Source organism: Somniosus microcephalus, chromosome 17 (assembly GCF_052327205.1).
Source record: "Somniosus microcephalus isolate GS21.2 chromosome 17, FLI_Smic_1.0, whole genome shotgun sequence".
Lineage (NCBI taxonomy): Eukaryota > Metazoa > Chordata > Chondrichthyes > Squaliformes > Somniosidae > Somniosus > Somniosus microcephalus.
The window spans coordinates 58,342,636-58,357,734 of record NC_141003.1 but is presented as its reverse complement, the minus strand read 5'-3'; the positions used below and the strand labels follow the sequence as shown (position 1 = coordinate 58,357,734).

The 15,099-nt window shown below is 40.5% G+C and overlaps 1 protein-coding gene across 2 annotated transcripts in view; it reads left to right on the top strand.

Moving 5' to 3' along the window:
• Nucleotides 1-15,099, top strand: part of dnajc2 (DnaJ (Hsp40) homolog, subfamily C, member 2) — a 40,496-nt gene that overhangs the window by 24,689 nt on the left and 708 nt on the right. For both annotated transcript variants that reach the window (XM_086010433.1, XM_086010432.1), the window contains 8 exons: nt 1,635-1,756; nt 4,959-5,108; nt 7,513-7,601; nt 8,853-8,922; nt 11,018-11,199; nt 12,046-12,146; nt 12,630-12,740; nt 14,819-14,973. In XM_086010433.1, coding sequence (XP_085866559.1) covers nt 1,635-1,756; nt 4,959-5,108; nt 7,513-7,601; nt 8,853-8,922; nt 11,018-11,199; nt 12,046-12,146; nt 12,630-12,740; nt 14,819-14,973 — 980 coding nt within the window. The remainder of the gene's footprint in view (nt 1-1,634; nt 1,757-4,958; nt 5,109-7,512; nt 7,602-8,852; nt 8,923-11,017; nt 11,200-12,045; nt 12,147-12,629; nt 12,741-14,818; nt 14,974-15,099) is intronic.

The following is a 15,099-nucleotide window of genomic DNA, read 5'->3' as shown; positions in this document are numbered from 1 at the left end:
TGAGGTGGCAGGCGGTGACTAGTGGAGTACCGCAGGGATCAGTGCTTGGGCCCCAGCTATTCACAATATACATCAATGATTTGGATGAGGGAACCAAAAGTAATATTTCCAAGTTTGCTAATGACACAAAACTAGGTAGAGTTGTGAGGAGGGTGCAAAGAGGCTTCAAGGTGATTTAGACAAGTTGAGTGAGTGGGCAAATACATGGCAGATGCAGTATAACGTGGATAAATGTGAAGTTATCCACTTCGGTAGGAAAAACAGAAAGGTAGAGTATTATTTAAATGGTGATCGATTGGGAAATGCTGATGTACAAAGGGACCTGGGTGTCCTTGTACACCAGTCACTGAAAGCAAACATGCAGGTGCAGCAAGCATTTAGGAAGGCAAATGGTATGTTGGCCTTCATTGCAAGAGGATTTGAGTACAGGAGCAAGGATGTCTTACTGCAATTGTACAGGGCCTTGGTGAGACCACACCTGGAGTACTGTGTGCAGTTTTGGTCTCCTTACCTAAGAAAGGATATACTCGCCATAGAGGGAGTGCAGTGAAGGTTCACCAGACTGATTCCTGGGATGGCAGGACTGTCGTATGAGGAGCGATTGGGTCGACTAGGCCTGTATTCACTAGAGTTTAGAAGAATGAGAAGGGATCTCATTGAAACGTATAAAATTCTGACAGGGCTAGACAGACTGGATGCAGGGAGGATGTTTCCCCTGGCTGGGGGGTCTAGAATGAGGGGTCACAGTCTCAGGATACGGGGTAGGACATTTAGGACTGAGATGAGGAGAAATTTCTTCACTCAGAGGATGGTGAACCTGTGGAATTCTCTACCACAGAAGGCTGTGGAGGCCATGAATATATTTAAGAAGGAGATAGATAGATTTCTAGACACAAAAGGCATCCAGGGGTATGGGGAGAGAGCAGGAATATGGTATTGAGATAGAGGATCAGCCATGATCATATTGAATGGCGGAGCAGGCTCGAAGGGCCGAATGGCCTACTCTTGGTCCTATTTTTCTATGTTTCTCCTGGTGTCTGGGTCATCAACATTCCTACCTCAACTAGTGTCACCCAAAACAGTTTAGCTGATCATAGGACCTTAGCTGTTGCGTTTACACTGCAGTTAAAAATATTCATGATTGTGAAGCGTTTCAGGACGTGATGTGCTGTGCAAAAGTCCCTTCTTACTAATATTACATATTCATTTCAGTACCATTATTATTTCTGTTTGACAGCCATTTACTGCAGTCCGTACACTTGATATCTCATGTAACAAATGTGTTAACTTGATGGCTAAAAGGAACTGGACAGCCATATAACAATTTCACCCATTTTAGCATCAGATTGGTACAGCACCGAGAGGGGTCATTGAACCCATGAAGTCTGTGTCCTCACATGGCCCAGCCTAAACACACTGCTGCACACTACCTAATATTCTTCAAATAACTAATTCCCTTTTAAAAGAATTTATAGACTCCTGCCTGTTTCTTGCCTTTGTTGTATGTAATTCTGTTGGTCAGTACATCTCTCACACGGAAAGGTACATTGTCAATATATGCCAATGAATTTCTGTCGCATAAAACCTCTTGCAATACTGAAACACAGGATTTTATGTGGTGCTTTGCTTGACAGACACTGCATACAGCTGTGACCCTAGAATAAAAAAGTTTAAAGAAGAAGAAAAGGCAAGGAAAGAAGCAGAAAAGAAGGCAAAGGCTGAAGCAAAAAGAAAAGAACAAGAACAAAAAGAGAAAGTAAGGATTAAAAACTGGTAATGTCTATCCGGTTTAATTCTGAATGTATTACAACTTGATTTCTGCTGGAATGATTTAAAAAGAGATGTCATGTGGGAACAACACGCCACACCAGAACTGTCCGCTGCAGAAAGGCATTTCCTCCACTGGTGCCATCCTACAGGCCGTGGTGCAATATTATGTGGGTTATGCCAAAGATTGCAAATTGGATCAGAAAATGTCTTGAAACTACAGCTCCCCTTTGTGGCCCAAAAAATGCCCTAGGTTTGTCTAGGAACCTTTATACTTCACCTACCAAGACAGCTGAGAAATATATCGGAAGGCAGGGGGAACCATTTTAACAAACTACCAACATTGTTTTCACAGAGATCCAAGACAATATTAGCACCGGATGTTTTGTTTGCTATTTTCTACAGCAATAGCAACTTGCACATAACATTATGTGCCAAAGGTTTTTAATTAAATCCAAAATGAGAGACTCCAGTGAAATATCTCATGGTGCTGGCAGAAGTAGTTTGGATCTTGGAGAGAGCTGTGGCCAGGCAAAGGGGTTTAGAAGGAGAATTCCAGAGTGTAGGACCACAATGGCTGAAGGCTCTGCCACTGCTGATTGAGAAGAGGGAGGAGAACATACACAGAAGCCCAGACTCCAAAACATTGAGACATGGGGCAGGAGGAAATTGCAGAGGTGGGTTGAAGCAAGGCCATGGAGGGATTTGTAAACCAGGATTAGGATTATAAAATAAAAACAGAAAATGCTGGAAAACACTCAGCAGGTCAGGCAGCATTTGTGGAGAGAGAAACAGAGTTAACGTTTCATGTCGATGACCTCTCGTCAGAACAGAATTAAGATTATAGTGTGGAGAAGGAAAAGCAGGAAATTGGATTATAAAATTGATGGAAGAATGCTGAAGAATGGATAGGAACAAGAGAACAAGGCGTGCAAATACATTATTCTCTGAAGGTGTGGGTGAAGGTTGATAGTCATAAAAAAAGCCAACAGCATTTTAGGTTTATAAATAGGGGCATAGCATACAGGGTAAAGAAGCAATAAATTTGTACAAAATCTTGGTTAGCTCGCAGAGTACTGAGTAGTTTTGGATGTCTCATTATTAGAAAGGATATTAATCTCATAGGACATACAACATCGATTCACTAGAATATCACAGATAAACTCTAATTACGAGGAGGGATTGACGCAGAGAAGGCTAAGAAAGGATTTGAGGTTTTTAAGATTATAAAGCATTTGATCAGGTGAATAGGGAAAACTATTTCTTCTGGTTAGAGAATCAGTGACAAGGGGTTATCAATTTAAAATAGTCAGTGAGACTGAAGGGAGAGGTTTTAAATCAGAGATTTGTTGGAGCATGGGATGCTTTGCCACAGGGAGTAGTTGAAGCAGAGATCATTGACCTCTTTCACAGGAAAATTAGATCATCATTTGAAGCGGAGGAAGATGCAGGGCTGTGGGGTGAGAGCAGGGTAGCAGGATTAATTTTGGATTGCTGTAACAAAGAGCCAGCGCAACACGATGGGCTAAAGGACTACCTCCTGTGCCATAAATTTGTATAGTTCTAACTCTGAATGCAGTAAGAACACTGAGGTAGTCCAGACCCAGCCCCTTTCAGTTTTCAATATAAACTGCCAAGCTGCAGTTGCAGAGAGCCTTTGAATGAATAAATGGTTTAATTTTGCAGATAACTACTGGAACCCAAACTAAGATAACACCTGTCTATTATACTACGCCTCCAAACTGGCCACTAGTTGGTTCATTGTCATTTGGCATTGAAGAGTATTTATAGACTTTTGTGGCTCAGGCCATTTGAGCCATGAAACCAAATGGGTTCCCTTTCTTGTTAAAAACATGTACTCGGGAGAGTTGGCACATCATTATCCAGACTTGCAAACCAGTCAGAAAAAGTCTCCTACAACCAACAACTTTGTTGCTCTATCTTCTGGTGGCACATCTAGCTCTCCGAACCAGGAAGGTTGAGCACATAATCTAGGCTGAGGGAATGCTGCACCTTTTGGAGGCACCGTCTTTCAGATGAGATATTAAACCGAGACGTCTGCCCTGTCTCGTGGATGTAAAAGATCCTATAGCACTATTTGAAGTAGGGAGTTCTCCAAGGTGACTTGGTCAATACGCATCCCTCAACCAGCATCACTTAAAACAGATGATCTGGTCATTATCTCATTGCTGTTTGTAGGCCCCTGCAGTCCACAAATGGGCTGCCATGCTTCCCTACATTACAACAGTGACTACATTTCAAAAGTACTTCATTGGCTGTAATGTGCTTTGGGACATCTTGGTCATGAAATGCACTATATAAATGCAAGTCTTTTTCATTCTTTAGTGCTGATCAATATTGTAAATCGGTGAATTTGACCTACACCATCACAAATGTATGGGTGAAGGATATCATGTAAAAACATAGTAATTTTGCTTGAAATGGCCCTCTACAGGCTCAGGAGTATTATGTCACTGGTTGCATTGTGAGAGAACTGAGTAGAGTAGGAAACTGGTTCCAGTCATTGCACCTGAATAAATGATGCAAATAAAAAATGCTGAACAACAAATAATATCTAGCACTCTTGTAAACTTAAGAGTACAAGAAACTTTGTGATAATCCGGCACCGATGGGACCGAGCTGTTGCCGTCCCATCAAAACTGCCGGACAAACCAGCGCTAATGTTAAAACATACGGAAGCTTTTGAGCTCCGTATCTAGCAACAAATCCTGTTGCTTAGCAACAGTTTCTGAACAGTCGGCTGTAGCTTGCAAGCGTCTCTGTAGCTAAGCAACAGCTTTAGCTAGACCTTGCAGAGCCTGACTGGTGAAAAAAAGCAACAAAAAGAAAAAAAACTTACTGAACTGACTCCTGAATTTTGCCGGTGGCTCGAGCATTCCGGACAGTTAACCTCCGGGTAAACCAAAGTTTCCTGTAGTTTTAAATTATTTTTTTATCCTATAACACTTACAAAATTAGAAATTTTAAGACAAGTAATATTGGAATATTGCAAAATACATGATTTAATTCCCTGTGTTATTTAATTTGGGCTTTTATATTGTGATATCCTGTACAGGAATCCAAAATGCACCAGTAAATTTTACTTACACAAACCACTTTACCTCAGCATTAATTTAATGTTCTATTTTAGAACGAAGTTCAAAATATTTCCTTTTTTTATAAAAAAAAAGCAAAAACAGGCTGAATTAGAAGTTGCCCGATTGGCCAAAGAGAAAGAAGAAGAAGAAGCCAGACAGCAAGCCTTGCAAACAAAGAAGGAAAAGGAAATACAGAAGAAAGCAATCAAGAAAGAAAGGCAGAAGCTGCGTACCGTCTGTAAGGTGTGATGAACTATTATTTTAGTTGGCGTGGCTGGTCATTTCTGGGAATTTCGCCATGAATATAAAGATAAATATTCTGACTGAAGCGATTGCCTTTGGCTCCCGCTACAAACTCTACTCTCATCACTGACTCCGTCCCCCTCTCCCGCTGCGCTCTGGGCTAAACCAGAGTGTTCAAAATCTTGGTGTCCTGTAAAGACATGAGCTGAGCTTTAAACCTCACGCCCTTGATCGTCACGAAGGCTGCAATAATGTCCACCTCCACCCCTAGCTCAGCCTCCTGCCACTGAAACCCTTCTACGTGCCTTTGTCATGTGTGGATTTGACTACAGCAACACCCCCTTTTCTGGCCTCCGACTCCCTGCCCTCCATATACTCCAACTTGTCCAAAACTACTGTCTGTGCTCGCCCATCTCCCTGCCCTCGACACAACTCAAGTGTCATCCCCATCTATAAGACCCTTCATGGCCTTGCTGGACTCGGGTGGAGTATAAACACCAGCACAGACTAGCTGGGCCGAATGGCCTGTTTCTGTGCTGTATATTCTATATAATCTTTGCAATCTGCTCCAGCTCTATATTACCTCTTGAAAGCTCTAACTCCCGCCTTCTGTACATCTCCCTCCATCTTCCCTTCACCTGATCATCCTTCTGCCGCTTTATTCCTACTCTTTGAAACTCCCTCGCTGCCTCTGCAGCTCTCTCTTTTAAAACCTTCTCAAAATCTATCTCCAACATAGCCTTCAGTCACCCCTTCTGATCTCTTCCTTCATTGCTCAGCATCTATTTTAGTTGTATGTATTTGTGAATTGTCTTGGTCATGTCTTTATGCTATATAAATGCAAGTCGTAGTTGTTGTGGATTAGAAAAGCCTTTCATTTACAGTTCTGTCTTGTCAAAAATTCCCATCTAAGAAAAGACAACAGCAAAAGGTTGTTTGTCCAAACATGTTCAACCCCTCCCAGTCACTTTCTCATCAAATCACCATATTTCAATCTCTGTTCTCTCCAGACATGCATTTACTTTTCTCTTGAGCTCATTTATACTGTCCGCTTCAATACCTCCCCTGCTAACTATTACACAACTCTTGCCCTAGTGTAAAAAAAAGTGACTTCTCTTCCTTATTTTTTTTTAATTGTGTTTACGCCCTTCGCCATAATGAACAATTTGCTTCTACCAACTTTGTTGATTTCCCCCTTCATGAATCTGAAAACCTTAATTAGGCCACCTCAGAGATTTCTCTTTTCTATAGAAAGCAAGCCCAACTTTAAACCTTTTTATGAATTTAATCTCAAACCTAGATTTATCTTTGTCTCCCCTTTCTCTGTACTATTTCAAAAGCAATGATCACCTTCCCATAATTAGGTGACCAGAACTGCACACTGGACTCCATATGGAACACTATAATGGATACTGGATATGAAGTTGTTTTTCAATAAATCACCACATTTGTTCACCAAACTTCCAGTAATGTCACACATGTGTACTCCTCACCTGAGTGTTGTACTTCTCTGATCTCAGCTGCCAGCTTACAACAGAAAATTGCAATGGATAACAAACTCTAAAGCATAAAGTAATCACTGGCTCAGCTTATGTCGACCCTTTTTTTCGCCTTTACTATAAGGAGATATATATATATATTGTCCACCTACAAGCTTTTAAAAATAAATAAACTGATGACATTAAACATCCACAGCTTGCAGAGTGATCGCAACTAAAGTAAGGCTTTTAAAAACTTATTGACACAAGCAAGAATGTCTGAAGTTTATTATAAAGAGGGCAGTGTCTTTGGGGTTTTAAATCAGTACGTCACGTCAAGCCATCTTTCACCTTAGTTTTCTGTTATGAAGATGCTGCCTCATACTGGGGGTAAAGTTCCTAGGGTGTCAGCAGCTCTAGCTACCCTACTCAAGAGGTCATTCTTTGTCGGAAGCTCAGAAATGTCAGCTGGCTGTTTAGGGCCAGAATTACTAAGCCTGACCCTATCCACACCTGTATACGTTCTAGCAAGGAATAGCAATTAGGAGTGGGAACCAACTGATTTCCCCCCCCCCCCCTCTCCTGCCCCCTTTAGAGATGAAGCACTCAAGACCACCCATAGCATCCTCACCACTGCCTTGGCTATCAGCTAATAACCAGGGATTGAAATTTGGGCCTTCCTGATTTCTTTGTCTCAGCGTTGCACCAGCCAGTGCACTTACCATCTCTGCTTTTGGTCTTGAAATCGCACCCTGCTATCCACGTTCTAGCTATACTGCTGCCACCCCTGTACAAGTAGTTCTGAGAATTGTACAGCATCAACATTGGCATAATGCAGTCATTATCATCACTGCTGACTTAAACCATTGGACTTTCCAGTCTGATTATTGTACTGTAAGAGTGAATCATTCTTTTATTTTTTAAAGAATTGGAATTACTTCACTGATAATCATACTGAAAATGTGAAAATGATGGAAGATGTGGAGAAACTCTGTGACCGACTTGAACTAATGAGGTAAATATTTTTTTTATTTTAAAATTCCTTATCTGCATAAATCCAGGTGAATGATTTGCTATTAATTTATTTAAGTTTATACCTGTGCTCTGTGTCTCTATGAAGTATCCTTGGGAGAGATACAATTCAGGAATTCCCTCAATTTTTCCTTGATGGAAACAAAAACTACAAATAAAAGAAAATAATGCAAATACTGGAAACCTGAACTTAAAACATAAAATGGTGTTTTTAATTACAGGAAACTTTGTGATATCCGGCACTGACGGGCGGCGTGTTGCCGATCTATCAAAACTGCTGGACATACAAAGTTAATGTTGAAGCATACGGAGGTTTTCATCTCCGTATCTGACAACAAACACTGTTGCTTAGCAACACCTTCTAAAGAGTCGGCTGCAGCTGCAAGCGTCTCTAGCTGAAGCTGTTGCTATAGCTACAGACCTTGCAGTGCCTGATTGGGGGAAAAAAAAAGAACGAGAACTAAAAAAACTTATAGAAAACGGCTCCTGATTTTTGCCGTTAGATCGAGTATTCCAGACATACAACCTCCGGATAAACCAAAGTTTCCTGTACTCGGCCTATGCCACAAACTCCGTACCCTCACCACCGATTCCATCCCCCTCCCTGGCCTTTGTCTCGGGTTGAACCAGACTGTCCGCAGCCTCAGCATTCTAATTGACCCCAAGCTGAGCTCCTCGCCCCATATCCTCTCCATTACAAAGACTTCCTCTAACATCACCCGCCTCCCTCCTTCACTCAGTCCATGAAACCCTCATCCATGTTTTTGTGCATTCCCCCTTCTCTTTGCCCCATCATACGAATTCTATCCCCTTCTAACATTCTCCTTGAAACCCATCTCTTTGACCAAGCCTTTGGTCACCCCTCCGAATAGCTTCTTCTTTGGCTTGGAGTCCATTTTGTTTGATTACGCCTCTGTGAGGCACATAGGGAATGATTTTCTACTTTAAAGATGTTATATAAATGCAAGTTGCAGTTTGAAAACCAGAGCAGCAATCTGCTTCACATTAAGTGTGGTTTAACATATGCATAAACTTTAAAATTGTGGCCCCTGGGAACAGAACTGCTGAGTAGGTGCTAACTTTGTTCTTTTATACTTGTGTCCATTAAAGGACTGGATTAACTCTACCCAAAAGTATTTATGTATAATCAATGCTCTAACAATAGCACAATCGGCCCACCGTGGCATTTTGTTTAGTAGGTTTCAATGTGTTTTCATGTTTTCCTTCTTTCCAGCCTACAAGCCTTAAATGAAGTACTTGCATCAAGTACAAGGGATGAAGGCCAAACTGAGATAGAGAAACAGGTATGACGTATAATGTTTTCTGGGGTGGCGTGGGGGTGTGAAAGAGAGCAACCTTTTGCTGCTAACATACTATTTTGACGCATGGATTTTATTTAGGTTAAAGTTATGGATTCTGAACCCTTAAGTCAGGAAGGATTAATAGAATTTTACACTGTGCAGGAAAAAATCTTGCTGATCAAGCTCATGTCCTTTAGAGACTGATGAGGGATAACTGGTACATATGTCTGCATGAAACCTTTCTGATGAAAGTCAATTATGATAGGTAGGACAAGGACATGGAACTGTGTGCAAGAAAAGCTTGGAGAAACTTTCCTTAATATATCTAGATGCTGAGATTCTGCTGTTCCGCCCCATCCTGACGTGCTGTAAATGCAACAATTCACCAGTGTTGGTTAGGTTTTTGCTAAAATATAAAGGCGTGTATGTGAATTTTCAGACTTTGCCCACTTGAACTGCAAAAAAAAATGCTTGTAGAAACAGGAGTAGACTATTCAACCCCTCAAGCCTGTTCTGCCATTCAAACAAATCATGCCTGATCTGTACTTCAACTCATTGCAATGTTACATTATAGTTCCAGATTTGGATTTGAAGAGAGCTTTGTTACACGAGGGGGGAAATACTGCTGGTGATACTGGTGGGAGCAGTTCAGTGTGACAAATTAAGAACATCACAACAGAAATACAGTATATTGATTTGAGTACGTTTTTTTTCTCCACCAGCCCCCAACATATTATTAGTACACGAACTGTACCTAGTGCTAGCACTGATTTACTAACTTGAGGTTGCTAAAGTAAACAAAGTTCAACACATTTTTCCTTGGTCTGTTCTGCTATCTTAACAGTTGGTTTTATTTACATACGAAGTAACTTAATTAGCTGAGCTTGACACTTTTGGGGCATCAATAATTATTGGGCTGGATTTTCCTACCCCCCACGGGTGCGTACGAGGTGTGTACGCATCCATAGGGGCCTCGCAAGTGCCGGTTTCAGGCATGGGAAGCACATGCACTGAAAACCGGCACTTGACAGATCATCCGCCTGCCTGGGAAAAGGGCCTCCGTGGGCAGAGAGTTCCGCTTTCTGCACAACCTCCGCCTGCTGAAATCCTTTCAAAATCTGTATGGCCTGCTTTTACCAGTGTAAGAGTTTTAAAAAATTTATAATTTAAATTTTTTTAGCCCATTAAACTTTTTTTTCAAAAAATTAAATATTTGTTTAAAATACAATAATGTAATTTTAACTCATTTTAAATAGGTGATTTAAATTTTTTTTTTAATGTTTAACTTTTTTAAGTGATCCCCATTCATACTTTTGACAGATCTGTGCGGAGAGACCTGTCAAAAGTATGAAGGGGGATTCCCTTCTTTGATTGGTTCCCCATGGCCCACGTGATCCATGGGGTGCTTGCGATCCGCATGCACCCCTGGGATACCTGGGCCTCTGTGCATTTCGTAATGGAGAGGCCCACGATTGGAAGTCTTGGGACCTACGGAGCCAGCAGGTAAGTGCGTAGATATTTTCCGATTGGAGGCATCCGCACGCAGGAAGCCTCCGATTAGAAATTCAGGGCCATTATTGCCAGTGTGCCTTGGAATTGTTCTGTTTATACAAGTTTAAAATATAGTGAAGTTCAATCAGTAAATTTATAAATATGTAATTTCAGCAATCATAGGCTGCATATGTTTTTTAAGAGTTTATTTTCAGTGTCTGGTCCCTGAGTTTGGTCAATGTATGTATGCCTTCCACTTACTTTCCTTTGGTGGTATCAGGCAATAAAATCATTTGGTGGTAGTTGAACAGGCTACTTTTACAAGTACTTGCATATTGCAGTGCCTTTTGTGTTGCTATGCTATGGTGCCTATTTTTTTAAATGGCAACTATGAACAAAACTTGAACAATACATACTTGTCTTCTGTTCCTGCTTCTCTACTTTGTTTCAAAAGCTGATTCCAACACAAGTGCTGGGTGATAGCACCCGTAGCGGATATAGGAGAGGAAAAGTTGATACTGAACAATTGTATTTGAAAAATAAGAATTTGAGGAAATCCTGACATTGAATGACCATCAATCTAATTCAATTTTAACTTCTTTTAAAGATCCAAGAGGTGAATGCACAGTTAGCAAAAGAGAAGGAGGAAGCTGAGGCGCGAATGCGCCAGGCTACTAAAAGCTCCGATCATGCCGCAGGATGTGGAGGAGGAGGTAAAGCCTGGCTGGAGGATGATTTGCAGCTCTTGATAAAAGGCGTAAATATCTTTCCTGCTGGAACTAATGCAAGGTAATACACGGTGAAAAATGCTGAATAAATAACTATTCTTGTAAGAATGCGTGCCTTGCTGGCTGCAGCTCTGCAACTGTGAAAATCCAGCCTAAGGATTTGTGAGGAAATGAAAATGCTTTTAGAAGCACTGATTTCTAAATGTAAAATTGCAAGTTAAAAGCATGAATCCTTAGCTCTGTACATTTGTTGCACACATTTCTTATGTATGAGGGGGGAATGGTGAATAAAAATACTCCATGTAGCAGCAATACAAGATTAACTTAAAGATTTCCAAAAATTAGGGAATGCAAGTAGTTTGATTCATTGACCCTCTTAACCACCACACATCTTGCTAGCCCTGCTGAACGGTGTGTAGGCATAGACGCTCTAATCATTCCTAGTTGAGGCAAATATTTGTTTTTACTTCTGACTCTTTCTTCCCAACCCACCTAATTTTCTCTCTAACTCAACCTTCAGGAGATGAAAGGTATTATTCCATGGGTGCTGGCACTTCTCTGGAACCTTGTTCACATGACCATTTTTATGTAAGGGTTTGTGAGTGGTGCCATTGCAGCCAAACACTGTCATGTATTCGCCTGATATTCCATGTGTGCATTTGCAGCAGGGAGCACCATAGCGAGACTGCAGACTTGTCAGCATATGAAAGTGAAAGGTTAACATTTTGGTTGGGTCACTTCATCAGAAATGTCCTGTTTAGATAATTGGATGCACAAACACTCCTCATCCCCCATTTAAAAAAAAGTAACACATACTGCATCAAATTTGTTAAATGTTTTTAAAAACCAAAAGTGGAATGCTATCTAGTAATTAATTCCAGTATCATATAGAACTGTTCTTTTTCAGATGGGAAGTAATTGCTAATTTTATTAATTCACACTCAACAAGTGGAATCAAAAGGACAGCTAAGGATGTAATCAACAAAGCCAAGAATTTACAAAAACTTGGTAAGTACTGGACCACCTTTTATTCAATCTTCAGTATAACCTGTTCCACCCATTTGGAAAAAGTAGGAAAGTGGCGATAGGAAAATTGAAAAGCTTTAATCAGTGTTTACAAGGTAAAACATCGTAAGTTGTAGGAGGGGAGAGAGTTATCAAGCAAATGTTGACTAGCGTCTGAGGATAACATTCATGTTATTACCTTTGGATAGTCAGTATTGCTTTGATCAGTTGCAGAGCTGGGCAGTGGTGCAGCATGAAGCCCCAGTGCATTGCAGGTTCATTCCTGAGATTTCTAACTATCTGTACCTCTACTTTGAAAGTAATGAATAGTGTTTCCATGTAGAGACACTCGGGAAGGAATATCAAAAACGCATATGATAGTTAAGAGTTCAGCCGTCAGTTCAGCTTTCTTATTTGGACCATCTTCTATCCATTATAGATTAACAAAAGTGGGTAGCTTGTTAATCATTTCTATTTGTCCTTCAGATCCTCTACAAAAAGATGAAATAAACAAAAAAGCATTTGAAAAATTCAATAAAGAGCACAGTACAGCAGTTGCAGCAGTGGATAAGGTAACTCCTTCAGAGAGATTTGAGGGTAAGAAATTGGCTTTGTTACCTTTTCTTAATTATATCAATCTGCACTGTGTTGACTTCTCAGCATTTATGCGAGTCCACTCATTTACAAACATTCAAAGCTGATGTATACGTTTGGGAGATGAGCAAGTGGAAAGCATAGAGTTTAGATTTAGTTTTTATTTTTGAGGGCAGGAGCGTAAAACAGGATTTGAGATACTATGGATGAGTTTGTAAAAAAAAAACTTCACTTAATTTACAAAATCTTGTTGCACCCGCCCATAACTTGTGTGATCTGCTTCATGGACACAAACAGCTGCTATCCTTTGAATATGTTAATGACATGGAAGCAGTCTCAAGTTTCCTAATGCTGTTCATGATTTTGTACACTGCAGATGCAATTTTCAACATCAGAATCATTGCTATAAAAACTTTAATAACCCATATATTGTGAAATTATGTAGAGAATCAGTGGTAGTAATTTCCTCAACAGACTTCAATTGACTGCTTGAACCACAAGAGTGCAGTGTTGCCATTAAACTATTTAGTACCAGTATGTTACAGGAAAAAAGTCATTTAAGCCAATACGTTATAATGTTGTACAGTACTTTTGACTGACTGATTGCATTGTTGCTCCCAGTGCTACCACCACTACTTCACCCTGGCATTCTATAGCAAAAAATATTCAAATCATAAAATTACCCATTTGGAACGTTAAGTATCTGCAGTTGTACTTCTGGGTGTCTTTCAGTTTAAGTGAACATAGTAAAAAGTTTAATATGTTTGCCATTATACTGTACGGGTCTTCAGGATTCAACAGTGGACTGTTTTTTAACTGAAGGAAAATAAGTTCATTTTTATTATAAAAAAGGAGCCACTCCAATTTTATTTTTTTTGATCAAATATGGCATTGAGTTCAACACACCGGTTTTATGTGCCACCCTCTCCTGAAGGCATCAATTCCCATTGAGATATAAGTTCACGGGCACCCCACAGCCCCTCACCCAAGTAGCCATTCTTCAGGTTGCATCCAACAGTACTGACAAGCTATTTAACTGCAGTTGATACCATGGCTGAGCCGGTTTCTGATTTCACCTTGTAGTCTGCACGTGCACTCGATAATGATCTGACTGATTTCTGCATCCCCCCCACCCACCTATTACCTATCCTGAGCGACGAGGCCAACCTCTGCCACCACAATGGCTGACTTCATCTAATTTAGCACAGATTGGGGATTGAATTTAGTACCATCCTGGTTTGTATGACTCAGTATGCACATGGCAGAGCACGAGCTATTGGAGATTTTTGGCATATCATTTAGCTACCTATACCCAGTGTGCTCTTTGATGTGAGAACATGCACACTGAATTTCAGGCAACTTAGAGCAATTAGGTTACAGCCAATTGCCTACTGAGAATTTGTTTTAAAAAATGAAACCTCATCCTATCAAATTAAAAATGCACAAAGCTATAAGAGAAAAAGGCACTTTCTGCAATGTCTGTTGGTTTCCTTTATGGCCAAAATGTTGTATTGCAATAGCAGAGGTAACCATTGAGCACTTATAATTTGAAAGTTTGGAATGGTTCCTGGCTGGTGGGCCATTAGTATTTTTTCTTTCTCCTTTTAGGGGAATTGGGTTAAGTTCAATTTAGAACAGGTAGTGAAATTCCAATACCTTTCATAATTATGGGAGTTAATCTGGTATGTCCTTTAGTTACATAACCTCAGAGCATACATTGGCTTCTGTGCTCCTGAACCTGGAAGGGAGGGGAAAAAATTCCTGCTCACTACCACTGCTGCAAAGTGCATGGTGGTGGAATAAGTCTTGGTTTGATTGCTACCCTGCACTGGAGTAAGCTGGTGATATTTATGGCCTGGGCTTGCACAAGTATGATCACTTAAGCAGGAACCTGGCATTAAAATGAATCAGCACCTTTAGGAGAGAAAAGGGGTACAAAATTGTGACATCTTGGTTGTTCCATGCTGTTTATTATACCACCCAAAATGCAAATATAGAGATGACTACAAGGACCAAACCCTCACTTTACTGGTTGTAAAACCTTTACAGATGTGAAGAGATGATTTTGTTTTGTGTCATAGTGCCTGGTTGTGACATTAACCCTTGGACAGCAGAAGAACAGAAACTTCTGGAACAAGCACTAAAAACCTATCCAGTAAACACCCCTGAACGATGGGAAAAGATAGCAGCAACTGTTCCAGGAAGAACCAAGAAAGATTGCATGAAGAGATACAAGGTAAGGAAAAATCTAAGCCTGCTCCTTTTAAAAACCACAGAAATTTGCAGCCTTAAATGTATGCTGAGTTAACATATATATTGAAGTACAGGTAGACTACCCTTTATCCAAACTTCCGAAAACCGA